Genomic DNA, 21,545 nt, shown 5'->3' on the forward strand with positions numbered 1-21,545 from the left:
GCTTTAACATTGCAAAAAAAAAAGTGAATAAAGATCATTTAACCCCTTCCCTAATAAAAGTTTGAATCACCCCCCTTTTCCCATTTAAAAAAAAAATAAAAAAAACTGTGTAAATAAAAACAAAAATAAACATATGTGGTATCGCCGCGTGCAGAAATATCCGAATTATAAAAATATATTGTTAAACTGCACGGTTAATGGCGTACGTGCAAAAAAAAATTCCAAAGTCCAAAATAGTGCATTTTTGGTCACTTTTTATATCATGAAAAAATGAATAAAAAGCGATCAGTAAGTCCTATCAATGCAAAATGGTACCGCTAAAACCTTCAGATCATGGCGCAAAAAATGAGCCCTCATACCGCCCCGTACACAGAAAAATAAAAGTTATAGGGGTCAGAAGAGGACAATTTTAAATGTATAAATTTTCCTGCATGTAGTTATGATTTTTTTTCAGAAGTGCGACAAAATCAAACCTATATAAGTAGGGTATCATTTTAACCGTATGGACCTATAGAATAATGATAAGGTGTAATTTTTACCGAAAAATTTACTGCGTAGAAACGGAAGCCCCCAAAATTGACAAAATTGTTTTTTGTTTTTTTTTTTCAATTTTGTCTCGCAATGATTTTTTTTCCCATTTCGCCGTAGATTTTGGGGTAAAATTACTGACGTCATTACAAAGTAGAATTGGTGGCGCAAAAAATAAGCCCTCATGTGGATTTTTAGGTGCAAAATTGAAAGAGTTATGATTTTTTTAAGGTAAGGAGGAAAAAACAAAAATGCAAAAACGGAAAAACCCCCGGTCCTTAAAGGAAAAATGAAAGAAGCGATCTGATTGGTGGCTATGGGGAACTCAGCAACTTTTCCTCTGGACAGGTTTTGATAAATCTCCCCCTATATGCCAAGATGAATTAAAGGGGTACTTGGCCAGAAATCGACAGGTCAGAATACTGCTAATCGCTGGCCACTGCGGTGTCCCCACCTTGGCCAGTGATTGGCTGAGTGGCAGTGTGACATATTGAGCCCAGCCCCAGTCTTCTTCCTGGTGCCAGGGCCCAGTACATCACACTGCTGCTCACCCATCACTGGCCAAGGTGGGGACACCGCCGCAGTCTGAAGTGTCGATGGCCGGTATCGTCAGTAGTCTGTAGCAGTCAGTCCCATATGAAATTTGTCAGGCCTTGTGTGTATTACATTTACACCTCAGTGTCCTGAGATTCACGTGGAGAGGATGCTACGGAACAGTTGATACAGACTGACAGATCTCTCTTCTTATTTCCAGGGAGCGGCAGCCATAGCAGGTGCTGGCATCACTCAGAGTATGTGTTTGCCTCTCCTGAGTGTTTACCAGCTGAGTGCGAATGGTGTGAGCACGGTAAGAGATTTCTCTCAATCATGTGATGTCATTGTCGGTCGTTCTGAGCATAGACATTGGGTTTACTTTGCGCTTTTAATATTTGGTTATCTTTCCTCTTGTTCTCCCCTTGATGAGGCATTTGAATGCCTTGTGGCCACGTATACGTGACTTATAACCTGGTAACCTATTAAAGGAGATATAAAAACGTATCCGCTATCCTAAGAATAGGGGATAAGTGTGAGAGTGTGTAGGGTCTGACTGCTGGGCCCCCAGCGATCACATTTACGGGGCCCCGGCTGTCCTTCTAAACGGAGCGTGTCGGCCACCTCACAAAGCGATGGCTGACATGCCCCCTAATGGGCCAGCTGGAGCGATGCACTCGGGAATCTCCGGCTCTGCCATAGAGCTGCATGGAAGGGGCATGTCTGCCATGGCTCCGTGCAGTGGCCTACATTCTCCAGCAGTCGGACCCCCGCAATCTGACACTTATTTTTTATCCTTAGGGTAAGATTTTATATCCCAGAGTACTCCTTAATTGACTATTCTCTTAGTTGGGATCTTTAATGGGGAAGTGGCAGCAGACAGCAGTAGTCCCACTTCTGGTCTAGACCATTTGTGAGGACGACTCGCTCCTGTTTTTTTTTGTAACTTCTATAGACTTTAATGGAAATAGCTTCACAAGCACATCCATCTTGCCAGCTTTCTGTTGACTTTAAGCTATTACTCGACCAATGGGGATCAAACAACCCCTGTTCTCCCAGTGGCAGGGACCTGCATTTATGATGTACAGTGATCCCCCAACCTACGATGGCCCCGACATACAATCATTTCAACATACGATGGCCTCTCAGAGGCCATTGCATGTTGAAGGCAGCATCAACATACAATGCTTTTGTATGTCGGGGCCATCGCATAAACGGCTATCCGGCAGCGCAGACTGCTTCAGCTGCCACCGGATAGCCGTTTACGGTGCCCCATGTGGTCTGCTGACGATCACTTACCTGTCCTCGGGGGCTCCGGCGCGTCCTCTTTGGGATCCCCTGTATCGTTGGCGCTCTCCATCGTCGATGCGCACGCCGTCCCGTCATCCAATAGGAGCGGCGTGCGTAGCGACGTGACGGCGGCGACGAAGAGCGAGGATGCCGGGGAAGCAGAGGCCTTGCCGGAGCGTCGGGGACACCACGGGGACAGCGATGGAGGGCGACATCCAGGGCAGCGGTGACGGTCCGGAGCGACAGGGACACATGAGTATAACCTTTAATACCAGTGGTCTTCAACCTGCGGACCTCCAGATGTTGCAAAACTACAACTCCCAGCATGCCCGGACAGCCAACGGCTGTCCAGGCATGCTGGGTGTTGTAGTTTTGCAACATCTGGAGATCCGCAGGTTGTAGACCACTGTCCTATACTTTACATTGCACGGATCCCTCAACATGCGATGGTTTCAACAAACGATGGTCCATTTGGAACGGATTACCATCGTATGTTGAGGGACCACTGTACAGTGTGGATCAGTATAAGAATATTCCTTTCAGTTTTTAATAATAAAATGTATTTACTTAGTGCTCAATGTCTCCCTTCTAGGTACAGCCTCCCCTCTCCTCCCGTAAAGCTGTCGATGCCCCCTCTTGGCCGGGCGTCTACCGACTGACGGTCTCCCTAATGGAAAGGCTGCTAAAAACTCTACGATATAATTTCCTCACAGATGCCTTAGACTTCATAGGTGTTCATCAGGAGAGGATATTACAGGTAAGTGACCTTATGCGGTCAGTATTATATATGTATAGATCGGTCATCTACTAGAGATGGCCCCATAACAATACCCTCTATATCCCATATACTTACATATGTAATTATCTTTATTGAAACCTATATAAATAGATAAAATCTCTGTACTAAAAGCCACTATTGAAGTACATCAGTACCAGAATGAATCTTTATCGGCCAGATAGGGATTCATTCTGGTATAGCTGTACTTTAATAGCGGCTTTCCATATATGTAGGTTTCAATAAGGATTACTCCATATTTTAGGGGTACTCCTGTGGAAAGCAAATGTTTTCAGATCAACTTGTGCCGAAAAGTTACAGATTCGTAAATTACTACTATAGAAAAATCTTTATCCTTCCAGTACTTATCAGCTCTTTTTGAATTTCTTTTCTGTCTGACCACAGTGCTCTCTGCTGACACCTCTGTCTGTGTCAGGAACTGTCCAGAGTAAGAGCAAAACCCAATATCAAACCTATCCTGCTCTGGACAGTTCCTGACATGGACAGAGGTGTCAGCAGAGAGCACTGTGGTCTGACTAGTAAGAACTACACAACTTCCTCTGGAGCATACAGCAGCTGATAAGTACTGGAAGGGATAAGATTTTTATCTAGAAGTAATTTCTGAATCTGTGTAACTTTCTGGCACCTGTTGATCTGAAAGCATTTGTTTTTCATCGGAGTACCCCTTAAATATGTAGTAATCTTTTATTGAAACCTACATATACACAGTGGTCCCTCAACATACGATTGTAATTCGTTCCAAATGGACCATCGTTTGTTGAAACCATGTTGAGGGATCCGTGCAATGTAAAGTATAGGAAGTTATACTCACCTGTCCCTGCCGCTCCGGACCGTCACTGCTGCCCTGGATGTCGCCCTCCATCGCTGTCGCCGCGTCCCTACCGCTCCGGACCGTGTCTGCTGCCTGGGACCGTCGCTACACACGTCGCCGTCATCACATAGCTACGCACGCCGCTCCTTTTGGATGACGAGACTGCGTGTGCTGCGACGTGATGGCGACGGCGATGCAGGGGATCCCGAAGAGGACGGTCCGGAGCGCTGAGGACTGGTGAGTGAGACTCAGCGGACCACACGGGGCACCGTAAACGGCTATCCGGTGGCAGCTGAAGCAGTCTGCGCTGCCGGATAGCCGTTTATGCGATGGCCCCGACATACAAAAGCATCGTATGTTGATGCTGCCTTCAATATGCGAGGGCCTCTGGCCATCGTATGTTGAAATGATCATATGTCGGGGCCATCGTAGGTTGGGGGGGGGGGGGGTGTCACTGTAGAAAGCCGCTATTAAAGTACAGCTGTACCAGGATGAATCCCTATCAGCCAGCCGGCCGTTACGGCCGGCTGGCCGATAGGGATTCATTCTGGTACCGATGTACTTCAATAACTGGTTTTAGCACAGAGATTTTATTTTATTTAGTGTAGGTTTCAATAAAGATTACATATGTCAGTATATGGGATATATAGGGGATTGTTATACCAGTCAGTATTATATGTATAGATCATGGAGTCGTGAGCGCCCTCTGTGTATCCCCAGTGCCTGAGTGCCGTACGCACCGTGCAGAGTTTATCCTGTTTGGAAGAGGCAGATCACACCGTCGGCTTCCTGCTGCAGCTCTCCAACTTCACCAAAGAATGGCATTTCCACCTGCCTCAGTTAATGAAAGACATACAGGTGAGAACCGGGACGTCATGAATAGAATTGACGACAGAAAAGCCGGATAGGTAGTAACCTAACCATCGTGTCTCTTCACACAGGTCAGTTTGTGTTACTTGTGCCAATCCTGCACCTCACTGCTGTACAGCCGCAAGATGCTGCAACATTACTTACAGGTAAATGCCCGGCATAACATTGTGTAGAGAAAGGTGGCACATCTTAAAGCGCTGCTGTCATGACTAAAGGGGTTTACAATAGTAATGCAGCATTACCTTTGCCTCCTTTTTATAGCAGCTTTTATGAGCCTAAAAAACATATTTTTTTCGGCAGTCAGCAACAGTGGGATAGACGTGTCCTTGGTTTTGCGCTGCCTCGGGGCAGCCTCGCCACGTATCTCCTGTACATAAGCACTGGGACCACTGTGTGACTGACACACAGGTCCTTAGTGCATGCACTACCCATTGCGCCTACATGCCCACGGAGAGTTCACTGAGTGAGTGCTCCCTCCCTGGTAAGAGCGTCTGTGTAATAAAAGAGGTAGAGAACTCGCCCGGTCTCTGCCCCCCAGTATTAGGGTGGGTTCACACTACGATTTCAGTGTACGGCTGCCGGATCCGGTTGGAAGGAGCGAAAACCGGGCGCTCCCGTATCCCAGCCGGACCCGGTCCGTATCTAATTCATTTGAACGAGCCGACCGCAGTAAAACGGTGACTCCGGTCAGCACATTTTTGTCCCGTGTCCGGTTTTGTGACCGGACCTAAAACCATAGTATACCACGGTTTTAGGTCCGGTCAGAAAACTGGATACGGGGCAAAAATGTGCTGACCGGAGTCACCGTTTGACTGCGGTCAGCTCGTTCAAATGAATTGGATACGGACCGGGTCCGGCTGGGATACGGGAGCGCCCGGTTTTCACTCCAACCCCCCCTCCCCGACCGGATCAGGCAGCTGTACAGTGAAATCGTGGTGTGAACCTACCCTTATATAGAGAACTCTGGGCAGGGAGGCGTCAAGAGCGAGCGATTTGTTTAGTGAACTCACAGCGGGCACATAGGAGTAAGCGGGCACATTCGCTGAGGACCTGTGTCAGTCACACAGTGGTCCCAGTGCTTATATAGGAGATAGGCATGGCGAAACCCTGGTCACACCTATCCGACTGCTGGTAACTAGAGATGAGCGAATTTACAGTAAATTCGATTCGTCACGAACTTCTCGGCTCTGTAGTTGATGACTTTTCCTGCATAAATTAGTTCAGCTTTCAGGTGCTCCGGTGGGCTGGAAAAGGTGGATACATTCCTATGTGACTCTTTTCTAGGAATGTATCCACCTTTTCCAGCCCACCGGAGCACCTGAAGGCTGAACTAATTTGACGCAGGATAAATCATCGACTGCCGAGCCGAGAAGTTCGTGACGAATCGAATTTACTGTAAGTTCGCTCATCTCTACTGGTAACTGCCGGGAAAAAAAACGCATTTGTTATCATCAAAGCTGCTAAGAAGGAGGCAAAGGTTAATTCTGCTTCACAATTCTAAACCTCTTTAGCGTACTGGGGTTAGGTTATAAGGCTAAACAGTGATGACAGTTGCGCTTTAAAGTTGTTTGATCATCCTTCTGGAACTTTCTTCAATCCTCAGATAAAAAGTGGGGAAGCTGTGACCTCTGGTTCAGCCTCCCGTGGTCAGCGCACCCCCCAAACCCCATCCAAGCAGTCGAAACCAGAAAGCGAGGCCTTAGAACTGAGAGCGCTGCGCTCGGTCCAACACAGTCTACTGAAGATCCTCAGCAAAACACTGGCCGCACTGAGAGCTTTCACACCAGATCTCTGCCAGATACTTCAGGTCTGTAATGGAAATTGTACAGTTCTAAAGTGAGTATCATGGTTGGCCACGTAGAAATAACATGATCTGGTGGTGGGGGGGGATTTGGTTCTCTTCTAGCCTCTGGACCTGGCACAGTATCAGCTGCTCTTGGCTCTGAACTTCAGCACTCCAGCATTCGATGCAGATGTTGCGCCATCGTTCGGCACGTTCCTGGCGACTGTAAACGTGATGCTCAACATGCTGGGAGAGGTGAGGGACCAAAAACCTTGGCTATTGTCAAAGCACCATAAGGCCTTCTTTACATATATGCATTGTCAGTGTTTTTTTGCTCCCGCGCTGCAGAAAATTCACTGGAGGGAAAATAAAGCAAGAACTGATCCCATTGATTTGAATGGGACAGTTCACAATCAGATTGTACTCGCCGGTCCGGCACAGACAGGGAAACGCATCTTGCTGGGCCCCCTCGTCCGGGGATCACAAACAATGAAGGACAACTGATGCACTTCTGGCATCAGTTGTAGTAATTTTTGCCGGAGCCGGATGCCGCGGCGTCCGGCTCCGGCAAAAATTACTACAACCGATGCCAGAAGTTCATATACAGTGGTCCCTCAACATATGATATTAATTGGTTCCAGGAGAACCATCATATGTTGAAACCATCATATGTCGAGTACATATGTCTATGTAAAAATGGTTATTGGTTCTGGGGCCTCGGAACCATTGTATGTTGAATACATATCTCTATGGGAAACTGACAATTGGTTCTGGGATGACCATTGTATGTGGAGAGTATGGGGAGTGTTTAACAAACCAGGGTGCCTCCAGCTGTTGCACAACTACAACTCCCAGCATGCATGTACAGCCATTGACTGTCTGGGCATGCTGGGAGTTATAGTTTTGCAACAGCTGGAGGCACACTGATAGGGAAACATTGATGTATGGGGTGTATAGTGTGTATATGTATTGTATGTGATGTGTGACATCGCATACAGTACTGTACAGTTCTTTAAATACCTTCAGGGAGGACAGAATGTCCTCATTACAATCCTGCCGACTACAGCTCTATAGGAAAGGAAGGGGAGGGCAGCCAGCAGCTCATTGGATGCCTGTAGCAAGATGCTGCAAGCTATTGGCTATTGGTCAGTTGCTGAAGTTGTCAGGGCTGTCACATAGCTGTTTGTACGATGGCCCCTACACACAGCAGCATCATATGTCGATGCTGCCTTCAACATACGATGGGCTCTGAGAGGCCATCATATGTTGAAATGATCATATGTCGGGCCATCATAAGTCGGGGGGTCACTATATATATATATATATATATATATATATATATATATATATATATATATATCTCTAGCCTAACATGAATTTCGGCATTCACCTGCAAACATAGAAAACCTGATGACAAGCAATTGCTAGGCCGAAGGGGGTCTCTTCTGTGTCATGTGTTTTAGGTCCTGGTCAGTTCTCCTTAGACAACTAAATCCCTATTGATGAAAACCATGAATGCTGAGTCGGCGTCTGTGTATATATGGGGTTTTAGAGGAATGACTATTGAAGGTGTTTGGGATTTTACCCGTTTTTGTAGTGAGGCGACAATGAGGGCAGAAACCTATGTGCACATATAGTCAACTATAGTCAATTGACATGGTGTTAATTCAGTCTCGTACTTTATTCTCACTGGTTACTAGCGAATCAGCCTCCAGATTATTTGAGACTTTTTTATCATCTTTTTATTTTCAGATGGATAAGAAGAAAGATCCTCTGTTCCCATCTGCGGCCCCTGCAAGTCCTTCAGATGAAAACAAGAACATCAGGTGAGCATCATGAAAATAAAAGTATATGCTCTTTGTCCAGACCTGTGTTTCCCAGCCAGGGTGGCTCCAGCTGTTACAAAACTACAACTCCCAGCATGCCCGGACTTTGTAGTTTTGCAACAGCTGGAGGCACCCTGGTTGGGGAAACACTGGTCTAGACAGACAGGACAGGATTGATCAACACTGGTGCAAAGGCAAAGTGGACTTCTGATCAATCTCCCCCAGTGGTGCTCAGTGCTGAATGCTATTAAATATTTAACCCCCCGAAAGCTCCTAATTAGAGATGAGCGAACTTACAGTAAATTCGATTCGTCACGAACTTCTCGGCTCGGCAGTTGATGACTTTTCCTGTGTAAATTAGTTCAGCCTTCAGGTGCTCCGGTGGGCTGGAAAAGGTGGATACAGTCCTAAGAAAGAGTCTCCTAGGACTGTATCCACCTTTTCGAGCCCACCGGAGCACCTGAAAGCTGAACTAATTTATGCAGGAAAAGTCATCAACTGCCGAGCCGAGAAGTTCGTGGCGAATCGAATTTACTGTAAGTTCCCTCATCTCTACTCCTAATCATTGTGCCTGGGGAAAGAGTTATTCATGTAGCCTTAACAAAAAAAATCTACAAAAAATGACTACACGCCTTAAAACGGTGACATAGGAAGAGCCCAGCAGTGACCTCCTTAAAGGGGTTATCCAAAATAAGGTGACTTTACTAATTACCTGTCATACAGTAATGGACATGCTTATCAAGGATCTGTGCTTGTGTTGGTGGTAAATGGCCATGTCCTGTGTCCCCCATCACACTGTTGACTTGTTTGTGTTAACTGGGTATTTCTAGTTTCTGTGCCCTCCCTCCCACTACATTCCCCAGAATCCCTTATGTCTAGATGGGATGTGACTTTTCTCCCACACACCATCCACCCCACCCATTGCAATACAGCTAGGCTCCCTTCCATGTGTGCTGTGCTTGAAACTACAATTCCCTGTAGTCCTGTGGAGAATTATCTCCCACCCAGCAGTTGCACCACCCACTGAAGCACAGACAGGCTCCCTTTCAACACCTGACTAGTGATGTAATGTCCCGGACTACACTGCAACCTGGGAAAGGCCTGTGACAACAATCATTTTGTATGCTGCTGAAAATAACCATCTGGGGCAAAGATCATATCAGAATTGCGGCAAGACCACCATCAAACACAGGTACAGACACTATATAATGAACTACACTAACTTTACAGCCCCTGTAGCATAGTCAAATAAGAAAAAAAAAACTGCAATAACCCTTTAACAAAACAAAAAAAAAAAAATTACCTCCTTAAATTTACCATTGTGCCCGGGCTGCAAAAAGTAAAAAATAAAATAAAAACTTTAACTCACCTTCCAATGCTCCTCCGTTGCGCCTATAAAGCTCTCTTGTCCTCCAGTCCCGGTCTTCTTCCTGCTTTCATGTGCACGGATTGTCTCACTGCTATCAGCGTATCGCCAGCCGCAGCAATGTCCCGTCTTGACCGGTGATAGACTGAGCACATTGTCATGTAAGGAGCCCGGGCCCCGCCTTCTCCCTGCTGCCCGGGCTTGTTACATGAAACTGTGCTCAGCCTATCACGGGCTGAGACAGGACATTGCTGCGGCCGGCGATATGCTGATCACAGTGTGACAATCCGTGCAAACGGAAGCATGAAGAAGACCGGGACCACGCGACCAAATAGCTATATAGGCGAAACGGGAGCAATGGAAGGTGAGTTTAAGTTTTTTTGTTTTTTTTGCAGCCCGGGCACAATGGGATAATAACCCCATCCAACCCCCCCTCCAAAAAAAAATAAAAATGCTACCGCTACTCCTTTAACAGTTAAGCTTCAGTATCTGTTCTATCTTCACAGGCCTCTGTTGCTGTTTATTATCGAGAACTGTTTTTACCTGTCCATCTCGCAAGCTGTGCGCTATCTGCGGGACCAGTCAGTGCACCCCCGGGACAAGCAGCGCATGAAACAGGAACTTGGATCTGAACTGGTATGTATGAATCCCCGTCAGTGGACTCTCTGCGCAGTACAGTGGTCCCTCAACATACGATGGTAATCCGTTCCAAATGAACCATCGTATGTTGAAACCATTGTATGTTGAAGGATCCGTGCAATGTAAAATATAGGACAGTGGTCTACAACCTGCGGACCTCCAGATGTTTCAAAACTACAACACCCAGCATGCCCGGACAGCCAACGGCTGTCCGGGCATGCTGGGAGTTGTAGTTTTGCAACATCTGGAGGTCCGCAGGTTAGAGACCACTGGCATTGGAGTTTATACTCGTGTCACCGCTGCCCTGGATGTTGCCCTCCATCGTCTCGTCTCCAGGGTGTCCCCGACGCTCCGGGAAGGTCTCTGCTGCCTGGGAACGTCGCTCACTGTCGCCGCCATCACGTCGCTACGCACGCCGCTCCTATTGGACGACGGGACGGCGTGCGCGGCTATGTGATGACGACAATGGAGAGCGCCGATGATGCAGGGGATCACGAGGAGTACGCTACGGGTCCCCGAGGACAGGTAAGTTTTAGGCAGCGGAGCACACGGGGCACCGTAGACAGCTATCCGGCGGCATCTGAAGCAGTCTGTGCTGCCGGATAGCCGTTTATGCGATGGCCCCGACATTAAAAAAAAAAAAGCATCGTATGTTGAAATGATTGTATGTCGGGGGTAGAGATGAGCGAACTTACAGTAAATTCGATTCGTCACGAACTTCTCGGCTCGGCAGTTGATGAATTATCCTGCATAAATGAGTTCAGCTTTCAGGCGCTTCGATGGGCTGGAAAAGGTGGATACAGTCCTAGGAGCACCTGAAAGCTGAACTAATTTACGCAGGAAAAGTCATCAACTGCTGAGCCGAGAAGTTCGTGACGAATCGAATTTACTGTAAGTTCGCTCATCTCTAGTCGGGGCCATCGTAGGTCAGGGGGGGGGGGGGGGGAGTCACTGTATACACTTACTGTATTGTGTATATACAGTCACATAATAATCTGCTTCTTGTGTTGCCCTTCAGAGCACCCTTCTCTCCAGTCTGAATCGCTACACCCGGCGGGGGGTCACATCATCTTCTCCGGCTGCCGGTGTTTTGCCTTCGCCTCAGCCCAAAGCTGGAATTTCCGTTAAGGCGGCCCCGGAGGCCCAGGAGCCCATAATCCAGCTGGTTCAGGCCTTTATAAGGCACGTACAGAGATAAAGAATACTCTGTCTGGTGGGGACTTGGTGGTTACTGTGTACACACCTTCACCATCAGCGATCCTGGACTATAAACATTCATAAAAAAGGTACACGGCCTCCACGAAACAACTGTATATACCAGACATCGAAGAGAACCAGGAATAATATTGGGAACAAGGCCGGTGACGCTGCTACATCTCCATCGGGGGGCGCCCCTCCTTGGTGCAGTGACTCCTTTAGACACGCATGCTGCCTGTGTGTGTTTGCCGCTTTTTCCTTTTTTTTTGTACTGTTACTATGATTTTCTTGTATTTTTTTTTGACATTGTATTTATACTGACAGTAAAAAGACATTTCCAGATCCGTGCGTACAGATCAGTCCTGTTCGGCCGCCATGCAGGAATGAGAGAATTTATTAATATCTAATCAAACACAGACAGGCAATAAATAACACTCAGGAATCAAATCAACGGAGCGGATGATAGGTGGAGTAGTTAGAAAACAGGAAGCTGTCCCAATATACATTAGAAATGATTGGCTTCCAGTGAGCGTGCAGAATCGGGGGTGGGGGGGGGTCTCCTGAGCGCAACGTATCCTTTTTATATGTATATGAAAAGCCACATTGTAACATATATCCTGTATAAATCGGCTATAAATCTTACATTCAGAGTATAATAGTGTCATCTAAACAGTATGGCTGCACAGTCGTAGTAGGACGTTGCATACTAGTGATAAGGTCATTGCTTCCAATGTCGTCCTAATACTGCCATTGTGTTGTCCGACCCGTTCTCTGACTGTTTTCGGGGTAAGTTCACACGGAACAGAAAAGCTGCAGATTTTTAGCTGACAGGTAAAATCCGAAGAGGATTACATGACCAGGCAGGAGGATGAGGCTTTATAAATATTTTACATGCTGAAAAATTTGGACATCGCCCCCTATAGGTGTGAAATGCACAGTGACTCCACATGTGACAAACGGACCTAACGTTGTTATATCTTCAGGTGAAACAGACATTAAAGGGGTATTCCAGGGGGGAAAAAAAACGTTTTTTTTTTTTTATTTTATTTTTTTTTATATCAACAGGCTCCAGATTTGTAAATTACTTCTATTAAAAAATCTTTATCCTTCCAATAATTATCAGCTGCTGAAGTTGAGTTGTTCTTTCCTCTCTGCTTGTCTCGGGAACTGCACAGAGTAGAAGGTTTGCTATGGGGATTTTCTTCTACTCTGGACAGTTCCTGAGACAGGTGTCAGCAGAGAGCAGTTAGACAGAAAAGAACAACTCAACTTCAGCAGCTCATAAGAACTGAAAGGATTAAGATTTTTTTTTTTTATAGAAGTAATTTACAAATCTGTTTAACTTTCTGGAGCCAGTTGAGATATATATACTTTTTTCCCCCCTGGTGACTGTTTCCCAACCAGGGTGCCTCCAGCTGTTGCAAAACTACAACTCCGAGCATGCAAGGAGTTGTAGTTTTGCAACAGCTGGAGGCACCCTGGTTGGGAAACACTACCTTACGGTGTAGTGTGGAGTAAGCCAGTGTAATAGGATGAGTTAGGAACAGAAACAGAGCTTAAACAGTAAAGACCAATAAAACTCCAACAAAGTTTGTAAGTTAAAGGGGTTATCCAGGAAAAAAAAAATTTTTTATATCTCAACTGGCTCCAGAAAGTTAAACAGATTTGTAAATTACTTCTATTAAAAAATCTTAATCCTTTCAGTACTTATGAGCTTCTGAAGTGAAGGTTGTTCTTTTCTGTCTAAGTGCTCCCTGATGACACGTGTCTCGGGAACCGCCCAGTTTAGAAGAGGTTTGCTATGAGGATTTGCTTCTAAACTGGGTGGTTCCCGAGACACGTGTCATCAGAGAGCACTTAGACAGAAAAGAACAGCCTTAACTTCAGAAGCTCATAACTACTGAAAGGATTAAGATTTTTTTTTTATAGAAGTAATTTACAAATCTGTTTAACTTTCTGGCACCAGTTGATAAAAAAAAAAAAAAAAAAAAAGTTTTCCAACAGAGTACCCCTTTAACCCTATGATGTATCCATTTTTGGTCAGAGTGCTGGAAAGGTAGATGGCTTGAATAGTAATCCTGTGTTACACTGATGGGGTTCATAGAACAGCCGAATGCACCCTAAACCTACTCTGCATAGTGATCTTGTAATATAGATGAGTGTTTCTCAACCAGTGTGCCTCCAGCTGTTTCAAAACCACAACTCCAAGTTTTGCAACAGCTGGAGGCACACTGGTGAGGAATCACTAATCTTAGATGCTACAAGGTTTAGGATTGGGCATTTTCTCTCTATTTGATACCCCAGAACCTGTAAAGCTCCACATATGCTGTTCCTGACTGTAATTTGGTACATTTGGGGGGGGGGGGGGGGGGTGTATACTGCCCAACATGTAGTGACTTTGCTGGGAAGGGGGTAACGTATGAAATGTATGACTTTAGTGCAAGCATGATGGATTCGTTTTTGGGCTGCTCCCTCGACAGCGGAATGGTGGTGTGTGACACATTGAGGTGCTTAACCCGTTATGGGCTGGAAGATATTTATAGACTTTGGAGGCTGATCAACCACAGTAAAGGGGTCTGGTAGACAAAGGATTTGCAAGGACAGACTAAAAAGAAACTTGAAGCAGCAGCAGCCTCCGAGCAATTGAACGGCCCCATGGGGAAGGGGCAATTGGCTTTGTTGAGAGATTCTGCAGAGCGGTCGCCTCCGGTCTAACTGAGGAGTTCCAGGTATGTAACAGGGACTTTGCCTTTCTGATTCCCCCTTTCCCCGACAAGCCAGTCTGGGTCCATGCCAGGGAGACTGTATACAGTGATTAACTGGAAGAGGAAAGTACAACATTTCTATCTATAAAAAAATCCATATTAAAATACATTTGTTCTCTAGAGCAGTGGTCTTCAACCTGCGGACCTCCAGATGTTGCAAAACTACAACTCCCAGCATGCCCGGACAGCCAACGGCTGTCCGGGCATGCTGGGAGTTGTAGTTTTGCAACATCTGGAGGTCCGCAGGTTGAAGACCACTGCTCTAGAGAATATATATATATTATATATTCACACACATTTAATAAGATAGAGATATATCTAGCTATCTATCAGAAATATATTAATGCTAAATATATATAATTAAATATATGTTTTTAGTATTTTAATATATATTTATGCATTTAGTTTTTCTGATATACATTAAAAATATTTCAGTATTTAAAAAAAAAATATATGCAGTAACTTATAGTAAATTCGATTCGTCACAAACTTCTCGGCTCGGCAGTTGATGTCTTATCCTGCATAAATTAGTTCAGCTTTCCGGTGCTCCCGTGGGCTGGAAAAAGGTGGATACAGTCCTAGGAAAGAGTCTCCTAGGACTGTATCCACCTTTTCCAGCCCACCGGAGCACCGGAAAGCTGAACTAATTTATGCAGGATAAGACATCAACTGCCGAGCGGAGAAGTTCGTGACGAATCGAATTTACTGTAAGTTCGCTCATCTCTAATATACACACATACATGAAACACATTTAGCATTCTCCGCTCACCTCGTCGGCCCTGAGCCCAAGCTCGGTGCTGTCGGCCGCCTCGTAGTCATACAGCACTTTTGCTTTCCTCGTGCCGCTGGCAGGGGGTTTGACTTCTGCTGGGTTCAGGGTTCCATCTACAGGGTTGGGGCTTACAGCTTGGAGCAAGGAGATAGTGGCTGCTGGAGGGGAGGTGCTCAGAGGTGGGGACACGGCTTCTGGATTCCCCACGAATGTTGAAGGAAATCTGTTAAAGCCAATAGTGACAGCAGGTTATTCTGGGAAAGGATACATAAGTGGCGGTGAAAGGGAATACATTTAAAGGGGTTCTCCACTGCCCTGCCTTCCGGAGCCCCTTGCAGTGTCGGAAGTTTATTACTCCGAACGCTGTGTGCGGGCTTCCGTGTTCGAGGCCGCCCCCTTCCCATAGACTTTTGTTGAGGGGGCCGGGCGTGACATCACTAGGGGGGTGGCCTCGAACACTGAAGCCCGCACACAGCGTTCGGAGTAATAAACTTCGGGATGCTGCGAGCAGAGCTCCGGAAGGCAGGGCAGTGGAGAACCCCTTTAAGGCCCAGAGCATGGACTAGTTGTGGAAACTGCCCCAGGTTTCTATACCGTGCATGTATAGGATTGTACAAATCTCATTTGTGTGTTGCAGAATTTTTCTGAGCAGAAATTGACCTGTGGTGCAAATAATTTTTTTTCTTTTAAATCTGCAGCAAGTTTGTCACATTTAATGGAAAATCCACAAAGAAAATTTGCAAGAAAAACTAAAGCCCATTCACAAAATTGAATTTTAAGTGGAAAAATTCTACTCAGAAATTTTGGTGTAGCAGCCTCCCAATTGTTTTCAATTGGATTCTGCTGCACAGTGCACACAGTAACGTTTCTGAAAATTCTGCAGCTAAAATTCCGATTGTGGATTTTGAAAAAATTGAACAAGGTCGTATTCACACGGCAGAGACTTAGCGAGAGGAATATAGCAGGAAAAGTCTGTCCTATTTTTTTTTTTCAATGGGATTCTGCTGCACAGTGCACATGGAGGGATTATCTGTTGTGGAACATCCAATTCTAGCCTCTGCTTAGAGATACAATGCCATCTGCACATCCTTTACCACCCCCAGGGACATGTACCCATTATGTGCTCTTTTGTTTAATGTACTTACACCTCGCCCTTGGAGCTGGCAGCATAAAGGAAAGAGAAAAATGCATCAGTTTCTAAAAGGCATTACAGTACAACACAGTAATCAGCCCCTGTAGTTGTCAGGGCATGATGGGATTTGTAGTGACTTCAGACCATTATTCTAACGATAACTGGGAAAAGAACAACAAAACTGGGAAAAAACCCAAAGCATTTTCCTCCATTTTTCAAGCTCTATAGTTATTACCTACATTGTTGTTTTAAAGGGCAATTTTAAATTTTGCATTTTAAATTTTTACCTTTAAAAGAACTTAATTTTTTGCTACTTTTGGGGGTTTCATTTTTAGTGCACTTTAAAGGGGTAGTCAAGTGGTGAAAAACTTATCCCCTATCCTTAGGATAGGGGATAAGTTTCGGATCGCTGGGGGCCCCCGCAATCTCCTGTACGGAGCCCCAGCTCGCTGGCCAGATAGCGGGTGTCGACCCCCGCACGATACGGCAGCCGATACGCCCCCCTCAATACAGCGCTATGGCAGAGCCGGAGATTGCCGAGGGCTGTCAAGGCCCCGTACAGGAGATTGCGGGAGCCCCCAGCGGTCAGACCCCTCCGCGATCTGAAACTTATCCCCTATCCTTAGGATAGGGGATACATTTTTCACCACTGGATATCTCCTTTAAAGGTAAAAATGACAAAAACTGTTTTAAACTTATTTTATTTTTTTACTTTATTTTATTGAAAAAGGGGTTGATTTCTATTTCTTGAACGCTTCATTGGGGGACACAGGACCATGGGTATATGCTGCTTGCCACTAGGAGGCTGACACTAGGCAAAAATCTAAAAGAAAAAGTCAGCTCCTCCCAGCAGGATATGCCCGCCTCCTGGCTCTGAGCAACTCCGTTTTAGCTTAGTGTTAGCAGGAGGCAGAGACAGGTCTGGAATTCTACAGACATGGTCTTATTTTGTTTGTTTTTTCCTAGTTTCAGCCTAACGTTTAGTTTTTCTTTCCTTTGTTGTTTTCTCTAGCGTGGGGCGACTGGAGCATGGCGGTGCCCGATACCCCACCTGCGAGCTTGGGGCACGGTGCATTGCTGGATGGGCCGTTAACCCCTCCTCGCCAGTAACCAGCACCTGGTGTTGCTCCCTGTGGGTTAGCAATCTAAACGCAAATGCCGCAAGCTCCCCCTTGTTATAGCCCGCTGTAGCCTTTGTGCGACTTGCCACATCTGCACAGTTACCATAGCACATTACAAAACCCAACATGGCGTCATGCTCCCCAGTAGTCACATACCTGCCCAGTTGTTTCTGCAGATCCACCATGTACTGGTAGCATTGAGCATAGTATGTAGCTTGGGCCTCTGCAAACTCATGCAAACAGCGAAGGTGATTGACCTGTGGGAGACACAGGATAGGCTTTATTATTTTTCCAGGATGTGCGGTTTTATGGTCATGGCTGAGACTACTCAGTAAATAAGTCATAAAAATTGACTGAGATATCCAGTATTTTGCAGAAGTTCGTATTCTGCTGGAACCAGGTGAAAATAGACAAACCTTATACTTATCTACCCTACTGCCTCAATCTTCTTCCTGCTTCCACCTGCGGGTGGATATGGGACATCGCTGTGGGGATCAGGGCTAGGTAAGTATAATTTTTTTTCTTCTATTTTTTTCCTTGCCCCAGCAGAATATGGATTTTTTGCTTAATACCACATAACCCCCTACAACCAGCCATTGGCTGTCCAGGCATGCCAGGAGTTGAAGTTTTGAACCGGCTGGAGATCCACGGTTTGGAGACCACTGGTATAGGCTGTATGTACACTCACGTGAGTGCTGCTGATCCCCTCCAGGAGCAGTCTGGTCACTTCTGCCTGGCGATCAAACTCTGTCTGGGCCACTCTCAGTTCATGTTCTGCCTGCAAGAGAAATGCATCACCTCCATATTAACAAGAAGCAATCCTGATACATAGCATAGTATAGACAGTTGCCAGTGAATCCCCTACAAAAGTATTAGAAGCCCACAGCTACATAGGGCTAGTCATCCGAAGTCTGAGCATACCTTTATTTTTTATCTCCATGGCCTTTTTTGTTACTATGCAAATGAGGCGGCTCAAGTGCCCAAGGGGTGTTACCAGGGCTCTTGCCACAATGGGGAAGTCCAGCGCATGTCCACTCGCATCCGTCTACCAAGTTTGACTGACAGCCACTAGATAAAGAGGACATGGGTTAGACTTATCTGGACTCTTGCCGTGCTGGGGAACGCCCCTTGGGCACTTCAGCCTTGTTTGCATAATAACAAAAAGGCATCTCTGCGCTAAAAGGGAATGAATATACAGAATAAAAAATAATGATATGCCCAGAATCCTGATGACTAACTATGGGCTTATTTACACCCCTGTTTTATTGCTGAAAGTTCCATTAACGTAATTTTCCATTACCTCAGTCCTCCTATCTGTTTTAAAAAACAAAATTAAAGGGGTTGTGCGGTTGCTTTGATCTCCTGCACGACACTCCGGCTCTCTCCTCCTGCATCAAGTGGTGGTCAGTACCCGCCCTCCATTCATCTCTATTGGAGAGCAGGAGCTTGTGTATCTGCAGCTCTCCCATAGAGATACATGGAGGGTGCGGGCCGACCACCACTCTGTGCAGGAGCTCACGGAGGGGCCCAGCGATCGGAGTTCAGTTTTTGCTGCACAACCTCTTTAATACCGATTAATTTCATCATAGATCTAGCGGTTGGAACAGTGTTTTCTGATACACAGCTCCAAATACCCTGCATGGAAATACTGTAATTTGATTCTTGCTGCCCACAGTGGGAATTTAGTGCATTCTATCTTATAAAGAGGTTCAATGGTCACCAGTGTGGGCTCCTAGGCTCCCTCTAGTGGTGGCTGAAAGCAGATGGAATGTTATTTCACTGTTGGTCTCCGCAGGAAATTTTGAGCTTTGTATCAGAAAATAGAGCTCTGACTGATATACTGAAAATGGTGTCCAAGGGTGGTCATTTACTTTAAGGCGGCTGCAAAGATGTTACCTTAAAGTGGTTATCTGGCCTTCGAATATAGTTTTTTTTTTTTTTTTTGGTTTATTTTAAAATCAGCAGGGGGTCTTACTGCCATCCCCACCAATCAGCTGTTTGGGGGACCACTGCCTGATAAAGCCTATTAGTAGCAATGAGGTTAGATACTAGAGCATATTGTAGAGCAATGGTCTCCAACCTGTGGTTCTCCAGTTGTTACAATACTAAAACTCCCACAGGCTGTCAGGGCATGCTGGTAATTGTAGTTCTGCAACAACTAGATAGCACCACTGTTGTAATGGACTTACATTGTGTATTGGAAAGGTTAGAGAGTCTTTTGGGTCAGCTCAAAATCTCACTGCCTCCTCTGTCAACTATCAGCATTCACTTTTGTACCATGACATTGAATCATCTTGCCCCTCTTTCTTCTTTGTTGGTGCCCCCTTTTTTGGGGCCTGGATTGGTAGGGTGGTGAAGACACAGTCTAGTAAGCCAGTGCCGTATATAGTACTACTTGTATAGTGTTCCTTAAGCTGCAGCCAAACTACAACTCCCAGCATTCCCTAGTTCAGTGGTCTCCAACATGCGGACCTCCAGATGTTGCAAAACTACAACTCCCAGCATGCCCGGACAGCCGTAGGCTGTCCGGGCATGCTGGGAGTTGTAGTTTTGCAACATCTGGAGGTCCGCATGTTGGAGACCACTGCCCTAGTTGATACAAGCCGGTGGAAAACTTTTTTTTATTTTTATTTTTTAAATCAGCTGGTGCCAGAAAGTTAAACAGATCTGTAAATTACTTCTATTAAAAAAAATCTTACTCCTTCCACTACCTATAAGCTGCTGAATACTACAGAGGAAATTATTTTCTTTTTGGAACACAGAGCTTTCTGCTGAATCACCAGCACAGTGCTCTCTGCTGACATCTCTGTCCATTTTAGGAACTGTCCAGAGCAGCATATGTTTGCTATGGTTTTTTTTCTCCTACTGTGGACAGTTCTTAAAATGGACAGAGGTGTCAGCAGAGAGCTCTGTGTTCCAAAAAGAAAATAATTTCCTCTGTAGTATTCAGCAGCTAATAAGTACTAGAAGGATTAAGATTTTTTTTAATAGAAGTAATTTACAAATCTGTAACTTTCTGGCACCAGTTGATTTAAAAAATAAAAATAAAAAAGTTTTCCACCGGAGTACCCCTTTAATTATATCACTTTGTACTGTAGTGAGGCACAAAACAACCATAAACAGATGGATTTAGGTTGACCTGGCACTACCCAAGATCCTTAGTCTTCTACCTGCGATTCCTTCAGATCATGATACCCTCAAAAAAACAGGGTGGATCATTATGTGGGGACAAGAGGAGGCAGATGGTCGATGTGGTAGATGGTCCTTTTTCCTGTAAATTTAGGAGTTATTCAGTTAAACTATATAGTCCTTCCTTAGACAGCAGTAGTGATACCGCTGGTGCCTAGAGGGCTATAGTGTCCGTATTGTCAATCTATTTTACAATATGGCTGCCTCTACTGCAGTGCTTCCCAACTAGGGTGCCTCCAGCTGTTGTAAAACTACAACTCCCAGCATGCCCGGACAGCCAAAGGCTGTCCGGTCATGCTGGAAGTTGTTGTTTTGCAACAGCTGAAGGCACCCTGGTTGGAAAAAACACTACTCCGCCAGGTGTAGATGACAGGTTCACATTACAGGAGATCACATCCGTCCTAGTAACACAATAGAGACACAACGTATGGCTGGACATGGTCACATGAAGCCTCGGAGATCTAAGCGCTCATCCCTACGGATGAGAACGTGCATCCTACTGACGATGGGGAGGATCATGCTGGGAGGGAAGCGGCAAGAAACAAAATGGGAAAACAGAGAAGGTTAAACAGCAAACAAACAAGTGTGGCGCCTGCAGCCGCCCTATATGTTGTATATATATATATATCTTATGTATTCTATGTATCACAGATATCAGGATATAGGCCTTACAAGAAAATATCATCAAGGCATCTCAGGAAAGTCCACACTACACAGTGCACTGGTGAAAGAGACGTCATAGTACACACATATACTTCTATATACTAACAGGGGTAGACATGTTTGTAGCGGGCTCCTATATTAGGACCAAGAATTGTGGTCCTGTTCCTGAAATACCCTGGCTCCCTGGTTTTGGGGTAACAAAGGTGGCAACAGGAGACAATTGGTGATTTTACGTCTTCACCTTGCCTTACCAAGATGTCAACATG

At 45.6% G+C, this 21,545-nt stretch overlaps 2 protein-coding genes across 7 annotated transcripts in view; one reads left to right on the plus strand and one right to left on the minus strand.

The window, feature by feature from the left end:
- The window catches only part of NUP188 (nucleoporin 188), a 57,518-nt gene extending 44,868 nt beyond the window's left edge, over positions 1 to 12,650 (plus strand). For both annotated transcript variants that reach the window (XM_056538170.1, XM_056538169.1), the window contains exons 36-44: positions 1,283 to 1,375; positions 2,942 to 3,106; positions 4,677 to 4,814; positions 4,898 to 4,972; positions 6,430 to 6,633; positions 6,733 to 6,864; positions 8,362 to 8,435; positions 10,308 to 10,437; positions 11,459 to 12,650. In XM_056538170.1, coding sequence (XP_056394145.1) covers positions 1,283 to 1,375; positions 2,942 to 3,106; positions 4,677 to 4,814; positions 4,898 to 4,972; positions 6,430 to 6,633; positions 6,733 to 6,864; positions 8,362 to 8,435; positions 10,308 to 10,437; positions 11,459 to 11,638 — 1,191 coding nt within the window. In that variant the 3' untranslated portion in view covers positions 11,639 to 12,650. The remainder of the gene's footprint in view (positions 1 to 1,282; positions 1,376 to 2,941; positions 3,107 to 4,676; positions 4,815 to 4,897; positions 4,973 to 6,429; positions 6,634 to 6,732; positions 6,865 to 8,361; positions 8,436 to 10,307; positions 10,438 to 11,458) is intronic.
- A 923-nt stretch (positions 12,651 to 13,573) lies between these two features.
- Positions 13,574 to 21,545, minus strand: part of SH3GLB2 (SH3 domain containing GRB2 like, endophilin B2) — a 42,306-nt gene continuing 34,334 nt past the window's right edge. For 3 of the 5 annotated variants that reach the window (XM_056538774.1, XM_056538772.1, XM_056538775.1), the window contains 5 exons: positions 18,116 to 18,205; positions 17,584 to 17,684; positions 16,320 to 16,334; positions 15,172 to 15,397; positions 13,574 to 14,456 (listed from right to left, as the gene is read on the minus strand). In XM_056538774.1, the coding sequence (XP_056394749.1) occupies positions 14,349 to 14,456; positions 15,172 to 15,397; positions 16,320 to 16,334; positions 17,584 to 17,684; positions 18,116 to 18,205 (540 nt within the window). In that variant the 3' untranslated portion in view covers positions 13,574 to 14,348. The remainder of the gene's footprint in view (positions 14,457 to 15,171; positions 15,398 to 16,319; positions 16,335 to 17,583; positions 17,685 to 18,115; positions 18,206 to 21,545) is intronic. The other 2 variants (XM_056538776.1, XM_056538773.1) reach the window with 1 other exon arrangement.

This window comes from Hyla sarda, chromosome 9 (assembly GCF_029499605.1).
Source record: "Hyla sarda isolate aHylSar1 chromosome 9, aHylSar1.hap1, whole genome shotgun sequence".
NCBI lineage: Eukaryota > Metazoa > Chordata > Amphibia > Anura > Hylidae > Hyla > Hyla sarda.